General features: G+C 39.2%; 1 protein-coding gene across 3 annotated transcripts in view; it reads right to left on the bottom strand.

Annotated features, from left to right (window-relative positions):
• Positions 1-13685, bottom strand: part of ARHGAP10 (Rho GTPase activating protein 10) — a 327186-nt gene that overhangs the window by 113435 nt on the left and 200066 nt on the right. For all 3 annotated transcript variants that reach the window (XM_060298805.2, XM_070045536.1, XM_030878175.3), the window contains one exon: positions 8907-8994. In XM_060298805.2, the coding sequence (XP_060154788.1) occupies positions 8907-8994 (88 nt within the window). The remainder of the gene's footprint in view (positions 1-8906; positions 8995-13685) is intronic.

The raw sequence follows: 13685 nt of genomic DNA on the forward strand, positions 1-13685 counted from the left end.
GTACCTGGGTTGGGCAAAAGAAAAAAGAAAAAACAGAGACAAAAGAATAGGGACGGGACCTGCACCAGTGGGAGGGAGCTGTGAAGGAGGAAAGGTCTCCACACACTAGGAAGCCCCTTCGCGGGCGGAGACTGCGGGTGGAGGAGGGGGGAAGCTTCCGTGCCGTGGAGGAGAACACAGCAACAGGGGTGCGGAGGGCAAAGCGGAGAGATTCCCACACAGAGGGTCGGTGCCGACTGGCACTCACCAGCCCGAGAGGCTTGTCTGCTCACCCGCCGGGGCGGGCGGGGCTGGGAGTTGAGGCTCGGGCTTCCGTCGGAGCGCCGGGAGAGGACTGGGGTTGGCGGCGTCAACACAGCCTGCAGGGGGTTAGTGCGCCGTGGCTAGCCGGGAGGGAGTGCGGGAAAAGTCTGGACCTGCCGAAGAGGCAAGAGACTTTTTCTTCCCTCTTTGTTTCCTGGTGCGCAAGGAGAGGGGATTAACAGCGCTGCTTAAAGGAGCTCCAGAGACGGGCGCGAGCCGCGGCTAAAAGCGTGGACCCAGAGACGGGCCTGAGACGCTAAGGCTGCTGCTGCCGCCACCAAGAAGCCTGTGTGCGAGCACAGGTCACTATCCACAGCCCCCTTCCTGGGAGCCTGTGCAGCCCGCCACTGCCAGGGCCCCGTGATGATCCAGGGACAACTTCCCCGGGAGAACGTGCGGCGCGCCTCAGGCTACTGCAACGTCATGGTGGCCTCTGCTGCCGCAGGCTTGCCCCGCATCCGTACCCCTCCCTCCCCCCGACTTGAGTGAGCCAGAGCCCCCGAATCAGCGGCTCCTTTAACCCCGTCCAGTCTGGGCGTGAAGAGACGCCCTCAGGCGACCTACACGCAAAGGCGGGGCCAAATCCAAAGGTGAACCTCGGGAGCTGTGTGAGCAAAGAAGGGAAAGGGAAATCTCTCCCAGCAGCCTCAGGAGCAGCAGATTAAAGCTCCACAATCAACCTGATGTACGGGCATCTGTGGAATACCTGAATAGACAACGAATCATCCCAAAGTGAGGAGGTGGACTTTGGGAGACATGATAATTTTCCCTTTTTCTCTTTTTGTGAGTGTGTATGTTCTGTGTGTTATTTTTGTCTGTATAGCTTTGCTTTCACCATTTTTCCTAGGGTTCTGTCCATCCGTTTTTTTTTTACTTTAAAAAAATTTTTAATAATTACTTTTTATTTTAATAACTTTATTTTATCTTACTTTATTTTATTTTATTTTATCCTCTTTCTTTCTACTTTTTCTCCCTTTTATTCTGAGCCGTGTGGATGAAAGGCTCTTGGTGCTCCAGCCAGGAGTCAGGGCTGTGCCTCTGAGGTGGGAGAGCAGAATTCAGGACACTGGCCCACAAGAGACCTCCCAGCTCCACGTAATATCAAATGGCGAAAATCTCCCAGAGATCTCCATCTCAACACCAGCACCCAGCTTCACTCAACGACCAGCAAGCTACAGTGCTGGACACCCTATGCCAAACAACTAGCAAGACAGGAACGCAACCCCACCCATTAGCAGAGAGGCTGCCTAAAATCATAAGGCCACAGACACCCCAAACACGCCACCACACGTGGACCTGCCCACCAGAAAGACAGGATCCAGCCTCATCCACCAGAACACAGGCACTAGTCCCCACCACCAGGAAGCCTACACAACACACTGAACCAACCTTAGCCACTGGGGACAGGCACACAACGGGAACTACGAACCTGCAGCCTGCAAAAAGGAGACCCCAAACACAGTAAGATAAGCAAAATGAGAAGACAGAAAAACACACAGCAGATGAAGGAGCAAGGTAAAAACCCACCAGACCAAACAAATGAAGAGGAAATAGGGAGTCTACCTGAAAAAGAATTCAGAATAATGATAGTAAAGATGATCCCAAGTCTTGGAAATAGAATAGAGAAAATGCAAGAAACATTTAACAAGGACCTACAAGAACTACAGAGGAAACAAGCAATGATGAACAATACAATAAATGAAATTAAAAATACTCTAGAAGGGATCAATAGCAGAATAACTGAGGCAGAAGAATGGATAAGTGACCTGGAAGATAAAACAGTGGAAATAACCTACTGCAGAGCAGAATAAACAAAAAAGAGTGAAAAGAACTGAGGACAGTCTCAGAGACCTCTGGGACAACATTAAACCCACCAACATTCGAATTATAGGGGCCCCATAAGAAGAAGAGAAAAAGAAAGGGACTGAGAAAATATCTGAAGAGATTATAGTCGAAAACTTCCCTAATATGGGAAAGGAAATAGTTAATCAAGCCCAGGAAGCACAGAGAGTCCTATACAGGATAAATCCAAGGAGAAACATGCCAAGACACATATTAATCAAACCATCAAAAATTAAATACAAAGAAAACATATGAAAAGCAGCAAGGAAAAAAAACAAATAACACACAAGGGAATCTCCATAAGGTTAACAGCTGATCTTTCAGCAGAAACTTCGCAAGCCAAAAGGGAGTGGCAGGACATATTTAAAGTGATGAAGGAGAAAAACCTACAGCCAAGATTACTCTACCCAGCAAGGATCCCATTCAGATTTGATGGAGAAATTAAAACCTTTACAGACAAGCAAAAGCTGAGAGAGTTCAGCACCACCAAACCAGCTTTACAACAAATGCCAAAGGAACCTCTCTAGGATGAGACACAAAAGTAGGAAAAGACCTACAATAACAAACCCAAAACAATTAAGAAAGTGGGAATAGGAACATACATATTGATAATTACCTTAAATGTAAATGGATTAAATGCTACCACCAAAAGACACAGACTGGCTGAATGGATACAAAAACAAAACCCATATTTATGCTGTCTACAAGAGACCCACTTCAGACATAGTGACACATACAGACTGAAAGTGAGGGGATGGAAAAAGATATTCCATGCAAATGGAAATCAAAAGAAAGCTGGAGTACCAATTCTCATATCAGACAAAATAGACTTTAAAATAAAGACTATTACAAGAGACAAAGAAGGACACTACATAATGATCAAGGGATCGATCCAAGAAAAAGATATAACAATTGTAAATATATATGCACCCAACATAGGAGCACATCAATACATAAGGCAAATACTAACAGCCATAAAAGGGGAAATTGACAGTAACACAATCATAGTAGGGAACTTTAACACCCCACTTTCACCAATGGACAGATCACCCAAAATGAAAATAAATAAGGAAACACAAGCTTTAAATGATACATTAAACAAGATGGACTTAATTGATATTTAGAGGACATTCCATCCAAAAACAACAGAATACATATTTTTCTCAAGTGCTCATGGAACATTCTCCATGATAGATCATATCTTGGGTCACAAATCAAGCCTTGGTAAATTTAAGAAAATTGAAATCGTATCAAGTATCTTTTCCGACCACAACACTATGAGACTAGATATCAATTACAGGAAAAGGTCTGTAAAAAATACAAACACATGGAGACTAAACAATACACTACTTAATAACGAAGTGATCACGGAAGAAATCAAGGAGGAAACCAGAAAATACCTAGAAACAAATGACAATGGAGACACGACGACCCAAAACCTATGGGATTCAGCAAAAGCAGTTCTAAGAGAGAAGTTTATAGCAATACAATCCTACCTTAAGAAACAGGAAACATTTCAAATAAACAACCTAACCTTGCACCTAAAGCAATTAGAGAAAGAAGAACAAAAAAACCCCAAGTTCAGCAGAAGGAAAGAAATCATAATGATCAGATCAGAAATAAATGAAAAAGAAATAAAGGAAGTGATAGCAAAGATCAATAAAACTAAAAGCTGGTTCTTTGAGAAGATAAACAAAATTGATAAACCATTAGCCAGACTCATCAAGAGAAAAAGGGAGAAGACTCAAATTAATAGAATTAGAAATGAAAAAGGAGAAGTAACAACTGACACTGAAGCAATAAAAAGGATCATGAGAGATTACTACAAGCAACTCTATGCCAATAAAATGTACAACCTGGAAGAAATGGACAAATTCCTAGATAAATACAACCTTCTGAGACTGAACCAGGAATAAATAGAAAATATGAACAGACCAATCACAAGCACTGAAATTGAAACTGTGATCAAATATCTTCCAAAAAACAAAAGCCCAAGACCAGATGGCTTCACAGGTGAATTCTATCAAACATTCAGAGAAGAGCTAACACCTATCCTTCTCCAACTCTTCCAAAATATAGCAGAGGGAGGAACACTCCCAAACTCAGTCTACGAAGCCACCATCACCCTGATACCAAAAGCAGACAAAGATGTCACAAAGAAAGAAAACTACAGGCCAATATCACTGAGGAACATAGATGCAAAAATCCTCAACAAAATACTAGCAAACAGAATCCAACAGCACATTAAAAGGATCATACACCATGATCAAGTGGGGTTTATCCTAGGAATGCAAGAATTCTTCAATATACGCAAATCACTCAACGTGATACACCATATTAACAAACTGAAGGAAAAAAACCATATGATCATCTCAATAGATGCAGAGAAAGCTTTCAACAAAATTCAACACCCTTTTATGATAAAAACCCTGCAGAAAGTAGGCAGAGAGGGAACTTTCCTCAACATAATAAAGGCCATATATGACAAACCCACAGCCAGCACTCTCCTCAATGGTGAAAAACTGACACCATTTCCACTAAGATCAGGAACAAGACAAAGTTGCCCACTCTCACCACTCTTATTCAACATAGTTTTGGAAGTTTTAGCCACAGCAGTCAGAGAAGAAAAAGAAATAACAGGAATCCAAATCGGAAAAGAAGAAGTAAAGGTGTCACTGTTTGCAGATGACATGAAACTATACATAGAGAATCCTAAAGATGCTACCAGAAAACTACTAGAGCTAATCAATGAATTTGGTAAAGTAGCAGGATACAAAATTAATGCACAGAAATCTCTGGCATTCTTATACACTAATGATGAAAAATCTGCAAGTGAAATTAAGAAAACACTCCCATTTACCACTGCAACAAAAAGAATAAAATTTCTAGGAATAAACCTACCTATCTAGGAATAAACCTACTTAAGGAGACAAAAGACCTGTATGCAGAAAATTATAAGACACTGATGAAAGAAATTAAAGATGATACAAATAGATGGAGAGATATACTATGTTCTTGGACTGGAAGAATCAACATTGTGAAAATGACTCTATTACCCAAAGCAATCTACGGATTCAATGCAATCCCTATCAAACTACCAATGGCATTTTTCACAGAACTGGAACAAAAAAGTTCACAATTTGTATGGAAACACAAAAGACCCCGAATAGCCAAAGCAATCTTGAGAACGAAAAATGGAGCTGGAGGAAACAAGCTCCCTGACTTCAGACTATACTACAAAGCTACAGTAATCAAGACAGTATGGTACTAAGAGGGAAGAGATATGGGAACACATGTATATGTATAACTGATTCACTTTGTTATAAAGCAGAAACTAACACACGATTGTAAAGCAATTATACCCCAATAAAGATGTTAAAAAAAAAAAAAGACAGTATGGTACTGGCACAGAAACAGAAATATAGATCAGTGTAACAGGATAGAAAGCCCAGAGATAAACCCACGCACATATGGTCACCTTATCTTTGATAAAGGAGGCAGGAATGTACAGTGGAGATACGACAGCCTCTTCAATAAGTGGTGCTGGGAAAACCGGACAGGTACATGTAAAAGTATGAAATTAGAACACTCCCTAACACCATACACAAAAATAAGCTCAAAATGGATTAAAGACCTAAATGTAAGGCCAGAAACTATCAAACTCTTAGAGGAAAACATAGGCAGAACACTCTATGACATAAATCACAGCAAGATCCTTTTTGACCCACCTCCTAGAGAAATGGAAATAGAAACAAAAATAAACAAATAGGACCTAATGAAACTTAAAAGCTTTTGCACAGCAAAGGAAACCATAAACAAGACGAAAAAACAACCCTCAGAATGGGAGAAAATATTTGCAAATGAAGCAACTGACAAAGGATTAATCTCCAAAATTTACAAGCAGCTCATGCAGCTCAATATCAAAAAAACAAACAACACAATCCAAAAATGGGCAGAGGAGCTAAACAGACATTTCTCCAAAGAAGATATACAGATTGCCAACAAACACATGAAAGAATGCTCAACATCATTAATCATTAGAGAAATGCAAATCAAAACTACAATGAGATATCATCTCACACTGGTCAGAATGGCCATCAACAAAAAATGTAGAAATAATAAATGCTGGAGAGGGTGTGGAGAAAAGAGAACCCTCTTACACTGCTGGTGGGAATGTGAATTGGTACAGCCACTATGGAGAACAGTATGGAGGTTCCTTAAAAAACCACAAATAGAACTACCATATGACCCAGCAATCCCACTACTGGGCATATACCCTGAGAAAACCATAATTCAAAAAGAGTCATGTACCAAAATGTTCATTGCAACTCTATTTACAATAGCCAGGAGACGGAAGCAACCTAAGTGTCCATCATCGGAAGAATGTATAAAGAAGATGTGGCACATATATAAAATGGAATATTACTCAGCCATAAAAAGAAACGAAATTGAGTTATTTGTAGTGAGGTGGATGGACCTAGAGTCTGTCATACAGAGTGAAGTAAGTCAGAAAGAGAAAGACAAATACCGTATGCTAACACATGTAAATGGAATCCAGGAAAAAAAAAAATGTTATGAAGAACCTAGGGGTAAGACGGGAATAAAGACACAGACCTACCAAAGAATGGACTTGAGGATATGGGGAGGGGGAAGGGTAAGCTGGGACAAAGTGAGAGAGTGGCATGGACATATACACACTACCAAATGTAAAATAGATAGCTAGTGGGAAGCAGCCGCAAAACACAGGGAGATCAGCTCAGTGCTTTGTGACCACCTAGAGGGGTGGGATAGGGAGGGTGGAAGGGAGGGAGACGCAAGAGGGAAGAGATATGGGAACATATGTATATGTATAACTGATTCTCTTTGCTATAAAGCAGAAACTAACACACCATTGTAAAGCAATTATACTACAATAAAGATGTAAAAAAATAAAAAAATAAATCTTTAAATAAAATACTTGAAAATAGGTAACACACACCTGAACCCACTGATAAATGTTAATTTCATTAAAAAGTGGGCCAACTGGACAACACAGGCCTCCTGATGTAATAACACAACAGGAAGAATACAGCACTGCTATGATGTATTCTTGCAATAAATAAACAAAAGCCGAATGTGAATCTAACGAAGCCTATAGATTTAACTATTAGCTTATAGGAAACATGACAGATAACAGAGAAAGCTGAGGATACCACCAGCCATATCTAAAATGTGGAAAATTCTATTTTAAAAAATGACTCAGGGGCTTCCCTGGTGGCGCAGTAGTTGAGAGTCCGCCTGCCGATGCAGGGGACACGGGTTCGTGCCCCGTTCCAGGAAGATCCCACATGCCGCAGAGCGTCTGGGCCCCTGAGCCATGGCCGCTGAGCCTGCGCGTCCGGAGCCTGTACTCCACAACAGGAGACGCCACAACAGTGAAAGGCCCGCGTACCGCAAAAAAAAAAAAAAAAAAAAGAGTAAAAATGACTCAGGTTCATCAACAAATTAAATGCTGGGGGGGCGGGGTAGAGGGAGGGGACTGCACAAATGAAAAACGACTTAAAACATACCAACCAAATGAAATGTGCTGACAGTGTTGAAATCCTGAGGAATTAAAACAAACATTAAAATACGTTTTTGAAAAAAAAATCTGTAAAAATGGAACACAGGTTGAGTACTGCATCAGACGCATTTTGTTCGGTATGATAATTATATTCTTTTTGTCTTTTCTGTAACGTCCTTTTTTTAAGTCCTTACCTTTTTTGAGATATGCACTCAAGTATTTATGAGTGCAGCAATGTGTTTTAGAAAATCTTTAAAGTATTATTCCAAAAAGTGGCAGTAGAGAGACTAACGAAACAAGAAGTGTCGAATGTTGAAAACTGAAGAGCAGGATAATGGGGCCATGAGGAGTCATTATACTCATCTCTCCGCTTGTATAAATTTGAAATTTTTAAAACATACAAATTTTTTAAAACACAAAATATGTAATATAAGTTGATTCTAATGTGCTTGTTGGAACCCAAATAGTATTTACCTGAAAATCAATCCTGTGGGTTGGTTAAAAAGAACTGATGATGGGGGAGCAGTGCCATTTGTCTGCCAGGCAAAAAGCGAAGTCCCCAGCGGACCCACAGCCTAAGAATTACAGTCGTGACTGTTTTCCATTCCCTTACTCCGTGTACTTGTCCTTCATCTATCCTCAAGCTTTGTGATCATTCATTTCCTTTCTTTTCTCAAGAAAGGTGAATGCTCAAAGAAATGCTGAAGCTTTTCAAGCTCTAATCCTAGATACTTCCTATAGTAAATATAAAACTCAAAGTTTATCTTAAAAAAAGAATAAAAAACCTCATCAAGTAAACTTCTTTTCAAATCGCTCGGTATATGTATGTCATCATTATAATCCTTTAAGTTCACATGGTTTACACTTAAACGAAAACGTCTTCATTTTAGCCCACAACATAAAGAAAAGATTCAATGAATGTAATAAACAGCCTTCTTCCTTACTGTTTCAGAGCATTTAATTCCAAAAACTCACATCCACAATAGACTCTATTTCAAAACCCAAGTCTATTCCAGGTCTGTTCTGTTGCAATTTATCTATCAACTGATGTTCACTGACTATGTCCCACACTTCCTGGGACATCATTAGGTACCTCATAAATGTTGTCCTTTCTCATAAGGTTTGACTTTTGAGATGCATGTTCGGAGTCTGCATTTGCTGTGTGTTAAACATCCAAACAGTCCGCTCTTCCCCCGCCCCACCACCGAGAGGAGCTCACCTCAAATACTGTTTCAGGGCACTCGTTATTGTCTTCACTTCCCAATCTATAGAATTTTCCAGGTCCACCTCATTGCAGGTTTTCACATCTGGTGAGCAAGCAAGGAAGAAAAAAATAATTCAAACCTTGACCGAATGGCTCATCTTTAAACAGCCAAACCACAAATATTGAATTCTGTGGTTTCCTATAAAAACATTACATATAATTTCTTATCATATCATAAGCCATATTCTTTTATCAGACATTTCTCACACTTCAGAAAATCTGTAGTGAAGATCGAAGTAAAAGGATAAGGGTTGGGCTGGGAGTAGGGGAGAACTGGACAGAGCATTTAAATATTCATAACTGCAAAGCATGTACATCTATTATTATTACTACTACTACTCTTATTATAAGGTACTACTCAGTAGTCATGGCTTACAGCATGTGGCATTTTGCAGTGTCTATACATTTGAACTTGTTTCAGATGGCATGATTGCTATCACACTGTGTCATGACAGGGGAAACAGGCAGTACCCTTAATGGCAAAATTCCTATTAGAAGAACAAGAAGTCAGTGGGGGCAAAGGATGGTGAGTCTGGTCCCACACTTCTAAGGTTTATACTCATCATATTATCTTTCTGAAGACTAATACGTGATCAACCAAAACAGAAATGACACATAAACTTAAAAAGTCTTTCATGGGTAATCTTTCACATTAACGTTACAATCTATACACTCATCCAAGAAATATTTACTAGAAGCCTCTATGTAACATGTCTGATATTCATTCTAAATTAGTTTTCTTTGTCCTAAAGGTATGTTAATGATGCATTTCTTACAAATGCCCTTTCAAATATCTAGTAAACTCTAAAGAAGATGTAAAACAGGCACTAAAAAAAAGAAGAAGTAGAAGAGTTGAAGGAGGAGGAGGGCAGCGCAATTAGTTCTGTAAAGGAAAAAGTCAACCCTGGTTGAAATAAAAGGAAAGGATAGTGGGAAAGGCAAGCATTCCAAGTGTGGTGGTATCTCCGAGCCTCGTGAGGCTGGGCTACTGCACTTGGCCGTGACCTGGCAGCAGGGAGGAGCGTGCAGCAAGGGACACACACCTGGGCTTCAATCCCGCCTCAGCCCTGACCAGCCTCACCACCCCAACAAGTCAGCTCCAAACCTCTCTGAACTTCAGCTCTTCATGTGCACGACGGAGATAACGTACACGCTCTCGTGGAACTACTGAGAGCATCAAAGCAAATCAGGAATGTACGCAGATTTCCATAAATCATCAAATGAGTGGGTAATTACCACAGCTGAGTCACCAAAAGTATAAGCGCTCAGTGGTGGTACCTACCCTCGGGAGGGAGCAGTAAATGGCTTATGATGAAAGACATCAAACAATCAACAGAAACTGGAGTGAGTTTCTACGCTCCAATCACACAAAGGAGAAAATAAGAGATTTGTGGAAAACACTTACTTCTCCCTCACTCCAGAATGATGTTTCAACTAAGACCCCCCCAGAAAACTAGTCGTTTCAGGTATTTTTTCCTCCCTTACACTGTTATTTGTCTATATACAGAAGGAAACTTGTTAGTATACCCTTTTCAAACTGAAGTTCAAAAAGAAAATCCTGTCCAAATGGGACCACCATGTTACGTCATGCACGCCACTTAAAAAGTTTGAGGCTTCGGCATGGGAAAGGATGGGTGACAACGCAATGTTATTTCTCAAACTTTTTGAAAATAAAGTAAAACAGGAAGTGATGGTTATTTCACAGCCGTAACATCAGATATATGAAGTCGATTACTCGAAAGTCTGGAAACTTTTCAAAGCACTTCAACAGCTCTCGATTACAGCAACTGACAGCAATATGCGATAAACTACAACAATGGCAATTGACACTGATTACATTTTGATCGGTTCCTACAGTTCAGAACTCATTTGTTACTGAGTTTGTCAGACAAGCCACAGATACATTCAAGAAATCAAATTAAGCACCCTGATTAAAGGTGCAATCCTTTATAACTAGGACTAAATAATTCTGTTCTAAAGGCTTTGCCAACCAATTACTGCAGTAACTGAATATTCTCTCTGTCATTAAGTCAATTATTTAAATCTCATACAAGTCAGATAACATTTTCAATCAACTTGCTACCAGCAAATCACCATTTTAAAATCCAGGAGGCTTCTCAAGGAAATCTTTTATTTTCAGCTTTTGACCAAATGATCATTCTATATTTTGAGAACCATAGTCTTTATATGAAAAAATAAGCCATCCTTTGAATTCATGGAATAAAAAGGAGCTGTCACACGAGAAGCCAATGACTACATAATGTCTATGGTATTAATCCTCTATTAAATTTTCACTGTTTTCAAATAACTCAATCATCCCTAGCAGCTCTTAACAATTCATGGATACACTGGGACTAGGTAAATTTGTTAATAACTTATTTGGGATTCAAACTTAAAAATGCATTTAGAGTGTTCAATCAGAATATATGTTCTACCATAAATAAGGTAGAAATTCTGTTTCCTTTCTGGCCAAGGAACACTACACCTCGTGGATTAGTTTAAAACCTAAACTAATGAACAGAGATACAAATAGTTGACTTTTTATTTCGGTAAATGCTTCACAATTCTATAACCATTGGTCATTTTTTTGAAACCGGAAACTTTCAGCCCAGCCCAACGTGCTGGCACCCTACTTGACACTGACTTGGGTCCCAGTCTAAAGTACTTAGAGACGCCCAGTGATTGAACGAGTTTGGAGAATATTCTTTATAATCCAAAATCAGAATCTTTTTCAGCTACATTAGTTTACTTTTTCCCTCAATCTTTGTGAAAAGTCCTACAAACAAAGTAAACATGGTAATATGTTTATAGTAAAACTCCCCTAAATTAGTCTGATTTCTGGCTTTCTATGGTTCTCTTAAAATAAAATCATCCAGCTGTTTTTACAAATTAAATTTAGAAACAAACAGAAAATTCACCAGCACACACAAGCTACCACCACATTTTCCCAGCACTTTCCCTTCCCTGCTCTGATGCTTTCATTCCAAAGAAGGAGAAGAAGGAAGAACACAGGACAATCCTAACTCAGCAGAGTTCCAACCTACCAATTGCGATAATTCATCTGTTACATTTTCACCCCACTTACTAAAACACCGTGACTCACCCAAAGACACCTCATCTGCTATTTCTCCCTGCCTTCCCCAGTTGCTTCAAGTTTCTAATAAAAAAAAAAAAAAATTCTACCAGACTATGTGTGCCCTCTGTTAGAGCAAAAAAAAAAAAAAAAAAAAAAGAAGGAAAAGAAAAACACCTGTAAAGGGAAGGAATGTAATTGCTCACTGGGGCATGTTCTTGTGGAACCTTAAGAAACTCGGTCCAAGGGAAAGCTAGGAGGCTGTTGGAAAATCCAGCACACCGCTACTTTCTGCCCCCAGGGATGGAAGCTGACCAAGAAGGCAAACAACTCTCATCACCAGGGGAGAAGGGCAGCTGCCCACTCCTTTACCTGACCTGGAGGAGTACAAATGGTGGTCAGCTGCCATTAGTACTTCATGTGTGGCGGAGAGGAGAGAAGAAAGGGGCAGGGGAGGAAAGGGAAGCGAGAAAAAGGAACGGGGGAGGGGAAGAAGAAGAACAGGAAGGGGAAGGAGAAGAAGAACAGAGAGAAATATTTTTCTCTATTGTAATTTTAAACATGAAGATCATGAAAACACACCCAGTAGAGACACAAGTGAAGAAAACATGCAAGATATTAAGCATGCATCCTTCTTTTAGAAATCACCACAAACTTTTACACAGGAGTATTTAAAGAATGCTGAAAATATTTTAAATACAAAAATATTTTATGTAAAAATGGCAATAAAGGAAAAATAATAGCAAAGTAAATGATTAGCTCTCAAGAACTAAAGAGAACCAAAGTGAACAGAAGTTCCTGTCAAAAAATATAAAACGACTTGGAACTTTATCTCAGATTTTTAAAAAGTTAGGTTACTTTTCATTTCTGCAAAGAAAAACACATTCCAAACAAAAAGTACTTTGAAAAAATTCAAATTTGAAATAAACGTTATCTGGAGGAATCGAAATTTTAAAAAATAACTGCCTAAAAATGTTAAAACTTGGTAAATCTGGGGAAGGGGTATTATGGGAGTCTATTGTACTATTTACTTGCAATTTTTCTGCAGGCTAGAGATTATTTCAAAATAAAAAATTTTGGTTTTTAAAAGTAAATAAATAAATAAATAATTTTTAAAAAATAACTCCTAGTACCACAAATGGGCAAAATTATCAGAATTAATTGTCTACTGGAGGGAAAAAAATAGATTGGTACAAAAGAGCAAAATTAAAAACCTGGCAGACTCACCCAATTTTTTTCTCTTAAACATATATAACTTTGAAACAATGTAGAGAAGTTGGGAAATGTAGAAAATGAATATCTACAGGACAGTGTGTACACAACTATTCAGAAACTCAAATTCTTGTTTTGGAAGAGGTGTAAGTTAGTTCAATTTGAACACTTGCTGAATCAGGAAGAAAGGAAACATCTTAAGGTAATCTTAAATTCATTAGGAAATAGTGAATAAACCTCTTTCGTTAAGAGCTGAAGTTTGAGTTGGTAACATAAAGTAACAAGAAAATGATATTAATGCTAATAAAAATCCAAAGTTTGTGACTGACCATATTAAATTCATACTAGGAATTATTTAGAGATGAAGTGAAATTAATTTATCCTGTGCCGTTCCCTTAAATGCATTACTTAATAAGAAAACAGTAAGTCAGTATCTTTCCCTTGTGTCA

This window comes from Globicephala melas, chromosome 5, assembly GCF_963455315.2.
Source record: "Globicephala melas chromosome 5, mGloMel1.2, whole genome shotgun sequence".
Classification (NCBI taxonomy): domain Eukaryota; kingdom Metazoa; phylum Chordata; class Mammalia; order Artiodactyla; family Delphinidae; genus Globicephala; species Globicephala melas.